The 21,191-nt window shown below is 37.0% G+C and overlaps 1 protein-coding gene across 1 annotated transcript in view; it reads right to left on the bottom strand.

Annotated features, from left to right (window-relative positions):
• YIPF7 (Yip1 domain family, member 7) overlaps nt 1-517 on the bottom strand; it is a 24,479-nt gene extending 23,962 nt beyond the window's left edge. The window contains 1 exon segment of the mRNA XM_008587902.1: nt 469-517. Coding sequence (XP_008586124.1) covers nt 469-470 — 2 coding nt within the window. The 5' untranslated portion in view covers nt 471-517.
• Between the last annotated feature and the right edge of the window lie 20,674 nt (nt 518-21,191).

Genomic DNA, 21,191 nt, shown 5'->3' with positions numbered 1-21,191 from the left:
AAAAAAAAAAAAAAAAAAAAGCCTGCCAAAAGCCAAATACAGTATCCTATAACACTCGTTATGGTTTACAAACACAGCGAACGGCATACAGACGTACAAGTTTATGGTGTGAAAAGATAGACTGCATTTCCTTGTGTAAATGTTCATTGAAATCTGAGATAAGATCATTTATTTGAGGCAAGCAGTGGAAAGTAAGAAATCTTAATGCCCCTTCCACTTCACGGCTTATGATAATGTACTTAATTTGGACAAAATTTCCTAATAATATGCAGGAAAAATCAATATATGATACTTGATCTTAACATAAAGATCTTAGTACCGAAATGAAAATGGGGTGTTGTCAGTATTATCCAAATCTGAAATATTCAATTAATATGAACAATACTTAAGAAGAGTAATTGTGGTCTGCATCTGATTTTCTTCCCTGCTTTGTACTTTACCAGCAGAGGCCAAGATGGAAATACTCACATGATCTCGTGCTTCTCACCAGCAGGGCGGGCTCTGTCCCACTTCTGAGCTAATCCTAAGCACTGAAAGCCCCAGGAAGCTCTCTCTACATCACTGGGTCACTGCCAGTAGCCCTCTCTAGTTCTGACCCAGGTAACCTGGCTAAATACTTTCAATTCTATCTGAATCTGGTGTTTTTGTTCCTAATACCGACCTCAAGGCTGGAGGTTAAGTTCCCCTGTGGTCTGCTTCATGCTAATTCTCATGACTGTACTGATTCCAGTTGATTTTATGGGACCTGAGACTTCCTATGTATCCAAATCACAGTAACTGAAATTTGCTGTTTGAGGGCAGATTATTTGTCATTTAGGAATTTTCAACTGGAGCCAAAGGCAGAATGTCAGAGTAATTTTTTCCACAATGTTTAAAAACATTTAAAATTTAAATTTCTTTAATCAGAGCTGCCCTTTTTAGGTCACTAGTCAGGTAACAGTGGGTCATCCATTTATTGAGGATCTACTATGGAATACCAGACTGTGTTCAGATATTGTGGTTACAGAAGTGGACAAACTAAACAGACCTGTATTTAAAGAGATATGAGTATATGTTAACATTGATTATACTACAGCTGCAACTAATAATAATGATGAGCTAGGCATTGTTCTATGAACTTGAGGTTTAAGTCATTTAATAATGGCCTTATGAGGTATTATTATACTATTTTACAGAAAATAGAGATTAAATCAGTTGCCCAAGGTCATCAGCTAGTAGGTAGAAAAGCCAATGCTTGAAACTTGGTAGACAGAGGCCACAGCTCACATTATCATCCAAAATAATTTCAAGAAAAATGAACTAGAATATACTATTAAGATGTAGAGTATGAAGGGGAAAGGATTTGAGTACTCAGAGATCAGATTGATGAGAAAAAAGAAGTCACTTTAAAGACTATATGTGAAGAGCTTTTAAGCAAAAGCTTTGAGATGTCAAGGAGTTTGGTGGTTTGCGGTTAAGAAAGAAAGTCAGTGTGGATGGAGATTTTGAATTAGGGAAACGCTGAAGGAAATGAGGTCAGGGGCATACACAAAGGCCAGAAGTAAGGAGTCTAGATGTTAATATAATTGAAATGAGATGCCATTGAAGGGTTTTGAGCAATGAGATAACATGATCAGTTTTATGCAGACCTGAAACAGGGAGACTGGTTAGGAGGAGGCTGTTGCAATCACACAGGCATGAGATGCAGGTGGCTTGGACTAGGGTTGCAGTGGAAGTGGAAGAACTGGTACAAATGTCATGGAGCAGAAAGAAGGAATTGAAGGGGTTAAGACAGAAGCAGGAATATCAGTAAGAAGAGAATTCAGTCCAGGAAAATGATGGTGGGTTATCCAATCCAAGGAAGACCCAATGGAAGTAGAAAGGACTCAACAGGTATGGAAGATATGTGGAAAGAAGATTATAGAATTCAGTTTCTACTGGATAGGAGAGAGAAGGAAGGGGCAACTACTGATGATGATTTCTAGAATTCTGACAACTTTCATGTCCTAATTCATAGGGCTATAGGAAAAGGTCAAATTGTTGTATATTAGTCAAATTTAGATCATCATCATACCTATTCCCTCTTTCAAAGTTTTTTTTTCTTTATTTTTATTTTTATGTGAGAACATAGGTCCCTTCCTGTAAAAGCAGAGACTTGGGGTACACTCTTTTTTTCAATTTATAAATTCACTGAAAAGCTTCCCAAAGATAATATTTTCAATTTTAGTCCATTTAGATAAAATTTAAACTTATCTTATGATTTGTACTTTTCAACAGAGTTTCCTTCATGAAAAACTGGCTTGATTAAATACATTGCAGGAATATGTGAGCCAAAAAATGACATATAAAAATGAAATTAATCTAAGCCCCAAGTGAACTATAAGACATGAAACGTTGAAGACCAAATGACTTCAATCTCCTGAGAAGTGCATTAATGGACTATTAATACATAGGCCAGAATACTTTAAAGTTACTCTTATAAATGTAACTCTGTATATGTATGAAATATGCATTGAAGTGTTTTTTTCATTAATGAATCTCTTGATGGTTATAGTGCAGGTTGAAGGACAGAGTTTAGATTGATAAGTGTAATCTTCTGTGTCATCAATTATTTTAGTTTATCTATTTAAATAACTGTTTCTAGGTTCTGAACGACCAAAAAGGCTTTATAGTATGAATAAAGATTCTCACCAAATGTAAAGAACACCATATGCTACTCCTACTCATAACGCTTCTCCTATCCTCTCCTTTCTCCTTTCTTCTCCTTTTCTCTGCTCCTTTTCTCCTTCCCTCCATCCTTCCCTCCCTTCACTCTGTTCTCTGAACTCTCTCCTAAGGTAACCTCATCTATTCCTCTGGCCTTATATACCATCTGTATATATACAATTCCCAAAGTTGCAAATGCAGCTCTGATCCTTCTTCTCAGCTGCAGAATGTCTATTTCATAGACATTTCAAACTTAACATAATCCAAGCTGAATTTTTAAAAAATCTCTACCCTCTCCAACCCAACACATCTTCTTCATTTCAAGAAGTGGTACACAAAGCACCCATTCGCTCAAATCAGAAACCATCTTTTTCAACAAATTCTATCAATTCTGTCTCTAAAATACATCTTTCACTAAACGATTCCTTCCATCTTCACTGCTATCAGCTTGCTCTCCCACTTAGACTTCCATTTAAATTATTCAACAAAGTGAAATACTTTTAAAGTAGCAGATTGGTAGGAGGTAATAAAACTTCCATAAAAAGACTGTAAAAATTATACCTTTAATGGCACAGTGACTTGCCAAAATCAGGGAACAGTTTCCTCCGTGGTTGTTAACTTTAATTAGCAGTGGGAATCAAGGAGGAGGATTTCCATCTACAGTTTCTTCATATCTATCTGGTGATCTGTCAGGTTGTTGAAGAGACTGTGAGCTGAAACAGCTATATTTGCAGCAATTTGCCCTGTACCTGAAAAGTATCCATACACATTTCTGTTAAAGGATGAATGGTAGATGGATGGATGAATGATCACACTATTAATTCTGCATACTCAGAATCCAGTATTTCAATCGATGGATATAAAGTATCATATAAAAATGTGACATCCATTGCTGCAATCCGCTGATATAAAAACAGAGGGTCAGAGAGGGTAAGTGACTTGTGTAAAAGTCACACACCTAGTATGTGACCAAACTGTGTCTAGAATATCAATTCTTTAACTCAGCCCAGTTTCTCTTCATTACTGTTTCTGCAAAAATACTATCTATGGCTGTCCAAAATTCTGGTGTTATGAATACACCTGTTTGGAAATGCTAAATGATGTTTATTTAAAACTCCCCAAAATAGTTTTCAGCTGAACAGAGCTGTCAATGAACCAAAAGAAAAATATGTCATCATTTTCTATTTCTGCTGACAATGAACAGGTTGTCTGTTATCTGTATTGCAATTTAATGTACATTGCATTTTATCTATAAATTATGATTCTTATTAATGCAGAGAAAAACATAATGCATTCTGTTTCCTATTATTTTTTTAATGCATTTTGGTCAGCATTCTGTACATGCTCTTTTTGTTAGTACCTCATAAGATTTGTTCCTGATCATCTGCCCTTTAAAGACCATGCTGCTTCTATTTTACAAACCTGAAACTGCAGCTCTGAATATTACATAGTCACATGAAAATGGGCATAAAATTTTGTTTCACTGCATGAATTTAGAAGAGCTTAATATGTTCTATGGCAAGAAAAAAAATTACAGGGTTTTGCTTCATTAATACTATCATAATTATCTTTGACTTTTAATTTGGCTATTCTTGTTGGCTTCCACTTTTGGTAAAAAAAATTGGAATCTAGCAGACTATTAAACTCTTATTAAGTTTTTAGTTTGGTAATTACTGAATAGTTGGAAAAACATAATTTGCACCTGAAATTATGAAAGTTGATATGAGCAGTAGTTAAGCTGTACATTCTTGGTAACCATGTTATCATAATAGTGATTTTAAAATGTAATAACAAATTAAACTTACATACATTTAGCAAACTAATATAATTAATTTTCATAGGAAATCTTTCCTTGGAATTACATAAATTCCTGGATCAATAGCAGGTATTTATATTTACTGTTGTGTCCATTATTTACAGTCACTCAACATATAATTTTTTTCAGAGAACTTTACTTTTATATTACATCAATCTGCATAAAAATTCCATTGTATTAAAAGAAGGTGATGGGGGGGGATATTTGCAAATGCTCTGTTTTATAACACATTGTGATTAGAGATACAATATTTCTTGAACATTCATCTCTATTTTATAATGAAGAAATAAAATATATAATAAGAAAGCTAACAATGAACTTTATTGCTAAGATATCACTTACTATTTTCACTAGAATCCCTTAGATACCACTTGGTAAAGAGGCATGTTTATGTTGGCTATATTTTCTCCACCAATTTAAGGCAAAATCTTACCCAATGCTCTGTCATAATTATATCTTTTTTATGACAACATTGCTATTTCATGGCCTATGTAATTGTACTGTTATTAAGATTTTTTTTCCCACGTGTTCCAAGTTTAGTTTGAATATTTTATTATGACCAGTGGGTGAAAGTAAAGACAGTTTGAGGAAAAAGACCAGATAGAGTACATATTTAAATGTAATTTTCAATATACAAATTCTGTTTTATAATATAACATCTCTACCTTGTTGTAGTACTAGGAACTCTAATTACTTACAACTTAGAGTTTTAACTTAATTTTGAAGATATAGTCAAATATTGTCTTAATAAATAGGAGCTCGATAAAGGAAAACTCTCTGCCTTACAGCATTTATATTTTCATTCACAAACCTGAGCTAGGGAAAGTAGTGCACAGAGTAACAAATTAATATTATGAACACAAATTAATTTTGTTTTAAAAAAATTTGGGGGTGTCTTGATTAAAATGTCACTGGGCTAGAAAGCTGTTTCACAATTCCCAACAACACAATCTATGAGGATTTAGAAAAAGATAAATAAGTCACAAGATAAAAAAATAATGCTTACAGTCAAATTTCTGCTGGAATTTTGGTGAAATTTCTATTATAAGGTTGATGAGTCTGTAGTGAGAAAAATTATTTTTAACCATTGCATTTTTATGAAAAGAAGATTGCTGAGACCCACAGACACTCAGGTTTTGTGCTAAATAGAAGAGCAGCCATCCCTCTGCTGTAAGGATGCTGCTTTTCTAAGTTCCAGAGAAATAATCCTGCCATCTGCTGCTGCATTTTAACATATATTTAGAAAAAGCTACTCCTAGAAGAAGGGAAGACTGGTGTCAGGAAATACGGTTAGGAAGTATTGCAGCATAGTGGGATTGGGATGTAGGTTCTTGCTAATTATTATGGTCTTAATGTTTGTGTCCCTCTGCGCCCTTCAATTCATATGTTGAAATCTCAACCCAATGTGATAGGTTTTTGGAGTTGGGATCTTTGGAAGGTTATTAGGTCATGATGGTGCAGCAGGCACAAATAGAATTAGTGCCCTTACAAGAAGAGGACAAATAGTTAGCTCAGTTTCTTTTCACTATGTGAGGATACAATGAGAAGTTGGCAGTCTGTAACCTGGAAGAGGGTCCTCACCAGAACCTGATCATACTGGCACCCTGACCTCGGCTTCCAACCTCCAGAACTGTGAGAAATAAATGTCTGTTGTTGGTAAGCCACAATGGCTCTTTGGTATAGCAGCCTGAATGAACTAAGACACTAATAATGGTTCTATGCATCCTGAGAACTATAGTCTCCTTGACCCTGTTGTTGATAGGGTCAGAGACTAGAGGAATCCAGTGACAATGTACTCTGGGGGAACAGAGTTTTTCATGTACCACACTACTTTCACCTAACTCTCTGACATGAAAGCTGTGCAAGATGATCTGTTGGAGTACATAAAACAATAGGAGAACTACTATTTGAACTACTATTTATAGTTATTTTTATGTAAAAATATGAAAGATATTATACTTTACCAGTATTTGGTAAATACATTTATACTGTATTCTCCCTGCTTTTCTGGGTTTATCTGCACAATTGGCTGGGTCATTTGTAAGAATTTTACATAAACCTTGCAAATATTACATGTTCCATTTGTTGCAATATATATTTGTAGTCACATGCAAAATGTGCACACGTATCTTAATGTCATCTTATTAAAAATAATAGAAAGTGGCATAATTTGCTAATTCTGTATCTTTCTCACCAGGAAGGAGACATCATTTATTAAGGGGTGAGAATTATTGGGCTTCAAACCTTCAAACTTCAAACCTAGAAAGGCACATTTGACCAAGAGTGTTGCAGACAAATCTACACAGAAGACAAAAGGAATATCACTTAGGTGGAGTCAGTGCATGGGGACATGTTTTTTAATTCCCCTTGCCTCTGTCTCTGGCCTCTTGATAAAGTTCTTGGCTCAATGCTCTCACAACTCTGGACCCTGGAAGAGCACTGTCAACCTTTGACTCTCTAATATTCTTTCTTCCTTGTTTGTTTCTGATTTATCTTCCTTCTGATAGAGATATGTTTTTTTTTTTTTTTGAGCTATAGCAAAAACATTTATTAAATTATACCAATTTTGGTGCTGTCGTGTACACCATTCTTTTGCCTTGAAGTACTTTTGGATATTCTTGATCTCATCTCTTACAGATAAATTTAGGCTTTAAAAGATAAATGTTTTTACTCTGATTTCCAAAACCTGGGTGTTGAATAATAAAGAAAAGACCAGAACCATTACTGTGATCATCAAAGTGAGCACAGAGTTTACTGATTTGCCAGGCAAGAAAACACACACCAGAGAAAAAATTCCACAAGTATTTTTCTTAGGGAAAAATTTCAGGAAATACTATGAGCTACAGAAGTGGTGGAAGTTTTTGGTGGCTATGCTAATTAAGAATTTTTGTTTGCTTTCTGAATAGGTCACAAGGGTCCATAAATGTATACAAGATTAGTTAACAACAAGTCCCCTTGTTCACTGGTCAGAAAAGAGTCTTCAGTGTTCCTGGTAATGGTCAGACATCCTGGGGTCACTCAAAACTCTCATTCTTTTATCAACTAACGTTGATAAATGCTCAGTGTTCATGTTGGCTTAACAGCTTCAGTTAGTTAAAACCAGTTGTGGTGAAACACTGCATTTAGTCTAAATATATCATAGGAAATTACTGCTTTAAATTGGAAATCTTTCTTTTACATATCTCATTGTTACCATCATTTTCTACCTACTAATTACATCTGAGGATATATTCCATCCTAAGAAGATATTTGAGAGCTCATCTGCATTTAGATATCCTGCATAGCATCTAGCACAGTACCTGGGATGCAGTAGATGCTCCATAAAGGTTTCCTGAATTAATGAATACTTGATGGGGCAAAGTTTTTACTTTTTCATTTTATCAAGATTAGTGCATATGCATTATGAATAAAATTTCTGTGTAACAGGCTTTCTTAACATTTTATCAGAGTAATATACTCTAAAATATCACACAGCATAGTAAAATCCTCACAACAATACCTTTCCTCTTTCCATAGCCATTTACAATCAGAGGTTCATTAAAAATAAGATCCACATATAAATTAATTTCTCTGTGCTTCTGGTTTACTGATAAATTTATTAAATGGCAAAAGGAATATATAGTATTCTGTTCACAGCAGACATCCCACAGATAAGACTACTAAGACATATATTCCCAGATTCCTTTGACAGAAGTGAATTTTGGGACTATTTAAAATACGTTTCTCAAATCATGTAATGGTCTTTATGACTTACATGAGCTTGCTTTAATATACATACATAAAATTATATATATATATATATATATATATATATATATAGAGAGAGAGAGAGAGAGAGAGAGAGAGAGAGAGAGAGAGAGAGAGAGAGAGAGAGAGAGAGAGAGAGAGAGAGAGAGAGAGAGAGAGAGAGAGAGAGAGAGAGAGAGAGAGAGAGAGAGAGAGAGAGAGAGAGAGAGAGAGAGAGAGAGAGAGAGAGAGAGAGAGAGAGAGAGAGAGAGTGAGTGAGTGCATGGAGCTAGAAACAGTAATAAATCACAGCAATTAGAAAAACTGATAAATTAATTGCTTACCAAATATTAAAGACAAATGTTAAAAAATAGATGTATTTCAAATCTCATTAATAAATATGTTTAATTATCTTTGGGGAAATAAGAAATCATAGATTATAAATAGTTTCCAGCATAGCATTATTGCTAAACTGAGTATATTATGGAGCTTTAAATACAGCAAAACTAGCTTAAAATCTTCCTTTTTCTTTCTATTGCATTAGTGTTTCTATATGGAAAGCTACTGCTAAGCATGTTTTTAGGCTGTGAACTTTAGGCTGTGGAAATCTACTGTGGTTCTCTTAGAATAATAGGTATACTGACAGGCATATTGGAAAGGTTACTTTTGAACTATAATAGGCAGCTTCTGATATGGTTCCCAATTATCATAGCATTCTGGTATTCGTGCTCATTTAACCTCCTCCCCTTGAGTGTAGTCTGCACAAGTAACTGGTTCTAACCAATAAAATATGGCAGAGGTAATGAGATCTCATATCTGTGATTAAGTTACAAAATGTTATGACTTCTATCCTGCTAGCAGACTCTATTTATTGCCTTTGTGGCTTGCACGCTTTGATGAAGCAAGCTGTAGTATAGGAGAGGCCCAGATTACATGGAACTGGCAAGGCTTCCAGCAAGCATAAAGGGAGAAATGAGGTCCTCAGTCCAACAGACCACAGGATCTGATTGGTGCCATCAATCACTGAGGGTGCTTGGAAGAGGATCCTTCCTCAGTTGAGTCCTCAGATGAGATTGTGGATCCTATTTTGACACCTTAATTGCGGCCTTGTGATTGGTTGTATAGCAAAGGACCCATGCACAGTTTCCTGACCCACAGAAACTTTAAGATAATGAATGGGTGTTGTTCTGCAGTAATAGATAACTAATACAATGACTTTATTAGTAAAACTGACAAACTTAAATATGCCTTTACAATAAGTTTTTTAAAAACTAATTAAATGTTTACTAATTTATTCTCACAAATATCATGCCAATGTGCAATTCTCATTTTCTAAGAAAGCCAGATAATTTACCTGACAAGCCAAATCAGTAGCCATTATAATGTCTTCTCTTGATTAAGATGTTCATATTATTTCAAAGTCATCAATTATGACAAAGAAGGAAAATGGGAGACATTAGATTTATCTAGCTAACTTATACCAGAAGGCCTATAGCTCATCTTTATCCAGAGAAAAGAAAAACATCAAGGTTTTCCACTAAGACAGGCACCAAGTTTTGTCTCAGAGATTTTCCTAATAATTGTTTACTGCAAACTTGTAGGCTAACACTGTATTTCTGTAATAATGTAAGCTATCTTCTTCCACTTGTGTGACCTCAGGCAGTTTACTTAGCTCCCCTGAACCTCAGTATTCTCTTCAATAAAATTATACTTCTGGACTATGTGATGTATAAAGATACCTCCTATAACTACTAAAATATTGAAAGTAAGTGCACTTAAAAAGTGTTTGTATTCTCAATGTGGCCACAGCAAAAGCTTCTGATGAGATGTGGTGGAAAGCTGCTTAATATGCTGCCTGAAAGTGCCAAAAATGTCTGCTAACACATTTTATTGCAAATAAATCTACTGCCATCTACAGGGATTCTGCAGGCTTTTTTCTTTTTTCTTTTTGACAGTTGTTTACTTTTTTCATGTTCCTAGTACAACTTTAAAAGTATTTCTCATATTCTTTACTCAAGATGTGACAATTCCTTTCCTTGTGTGCCAAAAAAAAAAAAAAAAAAAAAAAAAAGAATTAAATAAGTTGCACAATAGCCAAAGAGAAACAAGCACAAAAGGAAATGATTTTCCCTAAGGTAACTTATTTTCAAATAAATGAACACTAATGTGTGTGAGAAATTGGTAAAGGGCCACAAAAAATGATCACATTGTGTAATGTTGAACATACTAATTATCCTGATTTAAATGTCACATATTGCACATAGATATCAATATTCAATGCTGTACCCCACATATAGGTACAATCAATCATGTTTCAATAAAACAAATAAAAATAAATAATAAAATCATAATTATGGAACAAAAAAAATATTTACGTGAGGCATGTAATAAATCTAAAATTTTATGATTAAAAAATCAAAGGAATTAGAAAAGAAAAAATTAATCAGGACTATACAAATAATGATTAATATAAAAAGAATTTTAAAAAAGGAGCAAATAAATGAAGCAAGTAAGATGTAGATGCTAAAGTGATTTCTTAAAAAGACACATGAAGTCACAGGAAAATTAATTCCCTTAAAGAATAAAGATCTATTTTCCTTGGCAATTGTACATTTAGAAATGCACTCCTGTTTATGAATCTTTTAATCCTTGTAATGGACATTTATTGCTACTCAGTATCCAACCTGCCTTCTCATTTCCTGTCAGCACCCAGTTTTGTTTTGTTTTGTTTTGTTTTTGAGAACACACTGCTGACATCGTGTAAGAGCCATGTGGTTTAGATCAGAATGACTTCTTCCCCAGCACTACCAGTAGGTCCAGATCCTCATCTCAAAAAGGCTTGTTTTATGGATTTTGAGAGCTGAGGCTCTCTGCCTGTATTTGAATAAGAAAGCACCGTGTTTCAATTGCTCCTGACAGTCATTTTTAACAATGTCAACATGAGAATAAACCAAAATATGGAGAAAGGCAGAACCAAGGGATCAGCAGAAAAACAGGTCTGTGATCCTGATCAATCCAAACCTTAAAGAGACTTTGCAGTGATATAAGCCAATAGTTCTTAATTGTACAGACTAGCTAAAGTTGTATAATTGTGATTTAAAGCTGACAGAATACCTTTCTGCAGAAACACCGTAACAACCAAAGTGTCTTTTATTGATGCTCATTTTAGCTATTGTTGTACATGCTAAGTTGGGATACTTTTCAGTTTAAACACTTTTTTTTTTTTGTCTTTTGTCTTTTTCCGTGTCCGGCAACGGGATCGCAACCCTCGGCGCTGCTCCCGCGCCTCGCTCAGCCAGTGAGCGGGAACCGGTCCGCATGTGGGATCCGAACCCTCGGGCGGGAGCGCCCGCCGCGCTTCCCAAGCGGCGCACTTATCCAGTGCGCCACCGGGCCAGCCCTCAGTTTAAACACTTTTAATCTTATCCATCCCAGTATTTTATGGGGATAAAAATCACACATTAATATCCATATTATGGTACGTATATTTTTAATAGCAAAACCTATTGAAACTCTTAATAAAGTGTATTTCTTAATGAAATACAGATGCTCCATGACATATCTTTCTGTAGAAGACATAGCTTTGAGAATTGTATTTGTGCAGATGCACATTTCCAAATATATGACAGTCCAAAGACCACAGCCATTGTGTGGACTTTACCTTGGGGTTTATGAAAGATAACTGACTGGTGAAAAAAAGCAGCTGGGCCTTTCATGTATGATGTCATTTGGTGCATGAGTAGCACATCATTTCTGCAGGACAAAGGCTCTAAGCTGGGACATCAAACAGGTTTCTGTACACCCCAAAAGCAAAAGGAAAGGTTCCAAAGACTAGTCATTTTCAGTTATTACTGAATTTTTGAAGCAGTAAAATTCACTAGGAATTTGTAAACAATAAACTTTGCTTTTAAGATTTTTGTTTTAGAATAATATCTCACAAAGTTAGAAAGTAGTTGAAATGGTCTTCATATGACAAGACTGCCACAAGAGTCTCAACACTGTAAAACAAAACGAAACACTTCCTCTTCCCTTGCAGAGCTACTTTTAAAACCAATAGGTGATAATTGTAATGTAATATAAATTAGAGAGGCCAGGTGATACATTCCAAGTGTGAAATACGAAAACCTTTTTTTACTCTGAGTTTGTAACAGGCAATCACCTCTTTCAAATTCCATACCCTTTTTAAGGCAGGCTAATTTTACCTTCTAGTCAAATTCGTTTCTTCTCCAGCCACACTACCACTGTCCCCATGTAAGCCATCATCATTTATTTCTTGAAACTAATTTATTCCCTGCCTCCAAGCAGCTGTCAGAATGACCTACATGAAACACAAAATTGGCATGTTACTCCCCTGCTTAAAACCCTTCTGACCTTGCAGTGACTACAATTAGTAGCAACATGTGGTCCAAGCTCCTTTCATGATCTGGCTCCTAATTTCTTTTTTCAGCTTCATCTCTTGCCAAACTCTAAATTTCTGCAAACTGGAAGTGTTGGCTATTTCTGACATGTACCATGCCTTTGTTCATGGAGGACGTTCCAACTGGAATGCCACCCCCCATTTTCAACTCTCATCCTAGTTAAAACTGACACATATTTCGATACCCATTTTAGGGGTATAAGTCTGTGGTCAATGGAATAGTTTTAAAATCTGTCAGGTAGTGCTTGAATGGCACTTTGCTACATGCTATTTATGAACCTGGGCAAATTATTTAACCTGCCTAAGACTCAGTATCTCTATCTGTAAAACAGGGACAATAATACCTACTTATAAGGTGGTTTTGAGAATTAATTGATGTAATATTTATAAAGTGCTTAGGAGAGCACTTGGCATATAGTAAGTCCTTTATCAGTGTGCTTAAATAAGCATTACTGTCACTTGCCATGAGAAGACTTTCCTAATACCACCACCCTCTGACTGTAGAAGTTGCCTGTTCTTCTATACCTTGCCCATATTTCTATCATAGCAATAATAGCATTATAATATTATCTTTTATATAAAGCCTTTTTATCCTTGATTGTGAATCCTTTCAGTACTGCAACCATATGTATTTCATGTTTGCATTTCCATGGCTTGATACAGTGTATAGCACATAGCAAACATCCAGAAAATATTTGTTGAGTGATTAATAATGAATGAAGGAATGAAGATTTCTCAAACTAAAATAAATATTTCTACATAAGTTGTTCTATACATCCATTACTACATAACAAACCATCTCAAAACTTACTAAATTTTAACAAGAAGGACATTAAATTTTCTTTTTAGGAATCTGCAATTTGGGCCATGCTGATAGAGAGAGCTCTTCCCTGCTCTGCTTGGCAGAATTTATGGTAATTCAGAATCTGAGGACTGAAATCATCTGAAAGGCTTAATTACTCCATATGTCTGGTGGTTGATGCTGGGCATCGCCTTAGCAAAAGGGATATAATTAAGGACTCTAGTCAGTTGGCTTTAAGACAGGAAGATGACCTGCATAGCCTAAAATAATCACATGGGCCTTTTTCCTTTTTGTCTTTTTTTACTGACCGGTAACGGGATCGCAACCCTCGGTGTCACGCCTGTACTGGGGACCGGCAACGGGATCACAACCCTCGGTGTTGCGCCCGCACCATGCTCAGCCAGTGAGCGGGAACCGGTCTCCACATGGGATCCGAACCCTCGGCGGGAGCGCCGCTGCACTCCCAAGCGGCGCACTCTCCAGTGCGCCACCGGCTGGCCCCACATGGGCCTTTTAAAAGCAGTTTTCTCTGGCTGGTGGCAGAAGTCATACATTTGAAACACAAAGGAGATTGGGTTACTATGGCTGGCTTGAAGATGGAGGGGGACATGTGCCAAGGAATGCAAGTATCTGTAGGAGACAAGAGCTGCCCCTGGCTGACAGCCAGTGAGGAAGTGGGGATCTCAGAATTGAATTCTGCCAGCAACATGAATGAACCTGGAAGTAGATATTACCCCAGAGACCCCAGGTAAAAGTTCAGCTGACTAGATCCTGGATTTCAGCCTTGTGAAATACTAAGCAGAGAACTGAACTGAACCATACTGGACTTCTGCCCTACATAACCATGAGGTAACAAATTTGTATTGCTTTAGGTGCTATATTTGTGGTAATTAGTTTCACAGCAATAGAAAACTAATACAATGGGAGTAGTGGCCAGGTTCTGGAGAGAGTAAGTTGCATAAAAAACATTGCTGTGACCATTTTTTCTTTTTTTTCAAAAAACAATCTGGCACATAAGTATTTATTCATATTATTTGGGTTTGTAATATTTTTTTCTTGAACATAAATACTTTAAAAGTGGTTAATATTAAGAGTCCTTAGATTTAAGGCTAATTTTAGGTAATTTTTACAAGTTACCATAAATTATAAAACACTCTCAGTCTGATTCTTAGTTTGAGTCTCAGAACTCAAACGGTTAAAGTTCCTTTGTTATTAGGTAATGGATAGAGGATAAAAGAGTTTGGACGTGCATGACATAAAAAGCCTAGGTTGCCTTGAAGAGATTGTTGATAAAATTATGGATGTTAAAGGAGAGTCTGTTGAGGGCTTAGAAAGAGGAGAGCTGCAGAGAAAGCTTCTATTATCTTAGATAAAATGTATACTGTCATAATCAGAATGTTGCCAGAAATATGAATGTTAAAGGTGCTCCTGGTGAGGAGTCAGACAGTAATAAGAAACATGTTAGTGGAAACTGGAGAAAAGGTGAACTGTGTTCTAAAGTGACAGAGAATTTGGTTGAATTGTGTTCTGTTGAGTGGAAAAAACTTGTAAGTGATGATTGTGGATATTTAGCTGAGGATATTTTAACATAAAGTATTGAAGATGCAGTCCGGTTTCTCCTTGCTGCTTATAGTAAAAGGTGAGAGAAAAGAGGTAAACTGAAGAATTCTGCCTCAAGACTAAAACATAGAAATCTTGTCTGAGTTTCCCTGCAGATATTGGAGATTTTAGACTCAAGAATGAAACATCAACTCTTACCTGAATTTCTGACCTGCCAGCCTAGCCTACAAATTTTGTACTTGCTGGCCTCTATAATTGCGTGAGCCAATTACTTAAAATCTCTCTCTCTCTCTCTCTCTCTCACACACACACACACACACACACACACACACACACACACACACACACACACACAGTATTTCAGCCAGTTCATAAAAAGCCTTGGATAATGTGAGAAGCCATTGTAACCAAAGAAACCACACATCATATTTTGCTTTAGGAAGCTCCCTCTGACAATGGTGCGCATAATGGATTGAAGAGAAAAGTGGATATTGGTTCTGTTTCTCTGGAGAACCCTGACTAATACAGATGCTTAGGGGCAACTTCCAAAAAATGTAAACATATACCGGTACAAGCTACTCTCTGTCCTCAAGGATGTTTCTTACATTTCACAAGAGGGTACAATAAAATACGTTGAGTTTGTCTTTTTTTGTCTTCTTTCAACAACTTTATTTCCTACTCTCTGACTTGAAAAACTCACCCAACACCACAGTATCATTTTACAGATCGTTTCCAGAACTCTAGCCCTAAACTTTCCCCCCACACTCCATTTATAACTATGTGCTGCACATTAAATATTGAAGTTTAACATTCTGGTAAACATTAATGCTATTCTTCAATCTACCAAAGCTAGAAAATTTGGAGTTATCCTGCACTCCTGCCTCTCTCTCTAAACCAAATGAACCCTGTTAATTCAATCCCCCAAATGTCTATCAATCTCCCCTTCATGCTCATTCTATGTCACTGATCATTCAGGACCATACCGTGTCTCACCTAGATTATTAAAATAGAAAACTCTCCTCCCCTTCTCTCTCTCATCACCTAATTTGCTTCCTTTTCAATTTCTTTTACACACCATTGTCGGAGTAAGCTTCCTAAAGCAAAACACCTGTGTTATTTCTTTACTTATAATGGCTTCTGCTCAGGATAATGGTGAAAGCTAACTAGCAGGCCCCTTTTCAAGTCCTTTCACAAACTGTCTCACACTGTTCTTTCCATGTATAACTCATGCCAATTTTCTCTTCCTCTCCCCCAAACACTTTCTATTTTGTGATGTAAAAGTATTTATAAAGCCCCAATCTATGTCCAAAAGTTGAAAAAATATAAAAGTCTGAAAATAAATCACAAAAGAATTAAAAAATTGGCCTAAAAAATAAATTCTAAGCTGTATTTTATACTGTAGACACATGGTGGCGCCATTTTAGCTGCCTAACAGCAATACTGGAGGTCCTTTGTTGACATTACACAAATATGCTATAAAATTGCATATGTGCTTTTAATGACTATTATGTTATTTTAAACATTGTTAATTGTATTGCTAGTGCTAAAAATGCTCCCCAATGTCAATAACCTTGAAACAGAACTTAGAGATGATAAACTTATCATTTATATATTATGCTTTTATTTTTCATTCCCTTTATTATGGGTTGAATTGTGTCCCCTCCACCCTCCAAATACATATGTTGAAACCCAACTTTCCAGGACCTCAGAATATGATTGTATTTGGAGATAGGGTCTTTAAAGAGATAATTAAGTTAAAATGAAGTCTGGTCATTAGGGTGGGTCCAATTCAAATATGACTGGTGTCCTTATAAGAAAAGGAAATTAGGACACAGACATGGATTGATGAAATACCAGGGAGGACACAACAAGAAGGTGGCAATGTACAAGCCAAGGAGACAGGTCTCAGAAGAAACCAACTGTGCTGACACCTTGATCTTGAACTCTGGCCTCCAGAATTGTGAGAAAATAAATTTCTGTTGTTTAAGCCTTCTAGTCTGTAGTACTTTGTCCAGCAAACTAATATACCCTTCAATATATTTCAAAACATCAATCCTATACAATAGTTGTGGATTAATACACTACGTAAGAATGTAATCTGCCTGTTATACGTTCATTCTTAGGGGGAAATGAATTTTGACTTGTGAGTTTTTAAGTTATGTGAGCTCTTCAGAAATCCTTGCCTCAAATAAAATACCAACATTCTGAATTTTGGCCGTGTTCCTCCAGCATCTATTAACCGTATATATCATATGTTTTACTCATTGGTACCCTTGCTCAGCCAAGCAGAGTTTAGTTGAGTGGTTAAAGGTACAGCTCTAGAGCCACGCTGCTGGGGCTCACAGCCCTATTTCATCACTAACTGTGTGCCTCTGGGCAGTTATTTAAAGAGCCTGGGCTACAATATTCACAGATTATCTGTACAGTATAAGTAATAAGAGTACTTGCATTAGAGGGTGCTATAAGGATTAAATGAGTTGATATGTACAAAGTGTGTAGAATAGCGCTGGAAACCAAAACAATGTGTTAAGCTGTCGATCCCCCCTCTGCTTGATTAGGCTCCAGTTATCTCCTTGGGAAAATCTCTACTTCAAAGCACTGATATGTACAAAGTGTGTAGAATAGCGCTGGAAACCAAAACAATGTGTTAAGCTGTCGATCCTCCCTCTGCTTGATTAGGCTCCAGTTATCTCCTTGGGAAAATCTCTACTTCAAGGCACGCTCTACTTCAAAGCACTGAAGAAAAGATACCTCCTCTTTGAAGCTTTGGTGACTCCACCCCCCTTTTCTTCCCAAGTCGAATTATAAATAAACTTGTGCTGCTGAGGTACTGCAGAAATGAGCTCTGGTTTCTGACAATCTGAATTTCCATACAGATGTTTCCCATGTACCTATTATGGAATTTTAAACAATTTAATTTCTCTGAGTTTCTACAGCTAGTACATTACCTTACACACAGCTAGTATACACAGTATTTTTCTAATATTTTTTATTTGTAGGTTGGGAAATATGGCAGCATCACAAAATAGCAGTATTCCTAAAGAGTGGGACGAATAACTGTGGGGGTACTATGAAAATTTTACGTCAGATATAGACACAGCATGAAGGACACTGAATCATATAGAGAAAGCTTTTCTTTCAACTTTGTTTCAATACTTCTGTTTAGGTAAAAGAGAAAAATCTCAGGTGCTAATATTTTAAAATTCTTCTCTAATGCTTGCTAACCTCCTTTTTTAATCAATAGAGACGAAACCGTAAATTGAATCACATTTTTATTCATTACACTTACATTTACTTATTTTTTATTTTCGACAGGTCATCGTGCTTATTCAACTTATGATAGTCATACCAAGTTTTCTTTAAAACAAATTAATTTACATCTAAAAGGTGAGTTAATTAAAAAAATTCATATATGTGCAGTATGAGGGCTGATAAGGAGACTCTCCTTGACAAAAGTCTAATCAGATTCCCATGAGCCCTCTTTTGGGCAAGGCCTCAACCTTGTCCTATAAAAACTACAGAGTCTCAGCCCAAATGATTTCATCTGCACACTTTCCACCCCCATACACTTGTATTAAAAGATCAGAACAAACACTAAGATAATTTCTAATAGCTCAAGCCTGCATCCCTAAGATGGTGACTCCAGCCCTTAAGCTCTTTTCTGGGAAAGCTAAAGGCCTCCAAAGTGTTGTGCTCTTTTACCTGCCCGTAATCCTGCCAACTGGGCCAATTGCCGAGCTAGGGCTGGGTCTGGAGCTCACAGACCCCTCAAGCCTGTTGTCTAGATTGGGTTACAAACCCTTCACACACCAGGCTGGGTCCCGAGACCCCTCACACACCAGGCAGGGTCACCAGACCCCTCACAAGCAGGTCTGTGAGCTAGGTAACCGGCAAACAGGTCCTTGGAAGCTGTAGGTTGGAGAGCATGGCTGCATGTAGCGCACACCCGAGGCAGATACCAGCCAAGCCACAGCGCTGGCAGGCACACTAACTCCACCCACGCATGACTTATTTACAAAGAATGTGCTGCACCACCCCCAACCAGGCCTAAGGCAAGGGGGACTGATTAAACTATTCTATCTTCCCAACACAAAGTAATTTACTGTTTGTTCCAGCCAACATCTGCAGATAGTACCTGTTTCTCAGTGTGTGGGGGAGTGTAGGAACCTAACTCCATAAGCACCCTTAGTAAACCCAGATGGGTTTCAAATGACCAACCTCCACCCATCCTCCCTGTTTTTTGTAAGTTTCCACTTCCCTGACTATGGTCAAGCCCAGCTGTTTCCCCTCCTTACTCCCTCACTCTCCTTTTAAAATGCAGTCACTTCTGTGCAAATCAAGTGCAGTTTACTTCACTCTGGACCCTCCTTCCTATTCAATAGTATCACTATTTAAAATCTGTCCTTACCACTTTAACTAGTGTCTGACTTTCTTAATCTTTGACAGGATATGGTGAAAATCAATGAGGATAAAATGCATGATGATATGATGAGATGATGTTTGTATCCTCCATTCTTACTTTGCCAGAACTCTTGCTCTCCAAGGTAAACATTTGGTGAAGTAGTAACCTGAAGATGATGGAGACATTAGGCTTTCAGGATGGAAGCTTTTTCCACATTCACTTCTCGCCAAAACTTTCCTGGGTTTGAGATAGGAGGTGTAAACTATTCTATCTTCCCAACACAAAGTAATTTACTGTTTGTTCCAGCCAACATCTGCAGATAGTACCTGTTTCTCAGTGTGTGGGGGAGTGTAGGAACCTAACTCCATAAGCACCCTTAGTAAACCCAGATGGGTTTCAAATGACCAACCTCCACCCATCCTCCCTGTTTTTTGTAAGTTTCCACTTCCCTGACTATGGTCAAGCCCAGCTGTTTCCCCTCCTTAATCCCTCACTCTCCTTTTAAAATGCAGTCACTTCTGTGCAAATCAAGTGCAGTTTACTTCACTCTGGACCCTCCTCCCTATTCAATAGTATCACTATTTAAAATCTGTCCTTACCACTTTAACTAGTGTCTGACTTTCTTAATCTTTGACAGGATATGGTGAAAATCAATGAGGATAAAATGCATGATGATATGATGAGATGATGTTTGTATCCTCCATTCTTACTTTGCCAGAACTCTTGCTCTCCAAGGTAAACATTTGGTGAAGTAGTAACCTGAAGATGATGGAGACATTAGGCTTTCAGGATGGAAGCTTTTTCCACATTCACTTCTCGCCAAAACTTTCCTGGGTTTGAGATAGGAGGTGCTCAATTTCCGCTGGGGTTCAGGTTTCAGGCCACTCCCCTGGGTCTCAAGCCACTCCCCTAGGACTCAAGCCCCTCCTCTGAGTCCTGAACTACTGTTCCCGTTGCACCTATTTTTGGTACCAACATGTGGAGACTGAGACACAAGAGGCAGACTTATGCAGTCTCAGTGGCCTAGTATGCTCAGTAAAAAGGAGTTTATCCCTTGAATGGCCTTCCACTGGAGGTGCTAGAGAGCACCTAGAATAGTCTAAATGTATTGGGTACATGTGATAGAATTTGAGCAAGGAGCATGCTCCAAAGAGACCAATTAGCACTTGCAAGGCTATGTTACATAACTGAGAACCACCCCCTTAGTTGAGTATTCATTAGATATCATGAATATATGCAGATAGCTAAGCTATAAAAGTTGAATCCAGGAAGAAGGCAGGGCTGCTGAGCATTCTCTCTGGAGCCAGCCCTACTTCACCTGTGAGGTGTGTGTACATCACTTTTTTGTGTTAAATTTGCCTTTAGCAGGCTGCTGTTCACTCTGGAGCCAGCCTGCACTTTGTCTATGAAGTATGAATTTCCTATTTTTGTATTAAACTTGGTGCAGCTGCCACTCAGTTTCTGGAGCTAGGCTGCACTTGCCCGTGAAATCTGTATTTCTTATTCTTTAAATTAAACCTGTTTTCACTTTCTACTGTGACTCTGCTTTTGTATTCTTTCCTGTGGCAAAGTCAAGAATCTGGGAGAAGGTAGGGTGGGTTGAGGTTGGCTGTGCAACCTCTCCAGATCCTCTCCTAGGGTATCGAGTTCACTATTTCAGTCAATGTTACTTCGCATTTCCTTTTAGACGCACTTCTATATCAGCACAATCACTGACAACCTGAGGAATATATTGCAACTAACAGATTTGAGAAGTTCCATTATTTTGCCATCAGGTAGGAAG

This window comes from Galeopterus variegatus, unplaced genomic scaffold (genome assembly GCF_000696425.1).
Source record: "Galeopterus variegatus unplaced genomic scaffold, G_variegatus-3.0.2 Scaffold4582, whole genome shotgun sequence".
NCBI classification, from domain to species: Eukaryota; Metazoa; Chordata; class Mammalia; order Dermoptera; family Cynocephalidae; genus Galeopterus; species Galeopterus variegatus.
This window is presented reverse-complemented; position numbering and strand designations above follow the sequence as displayed.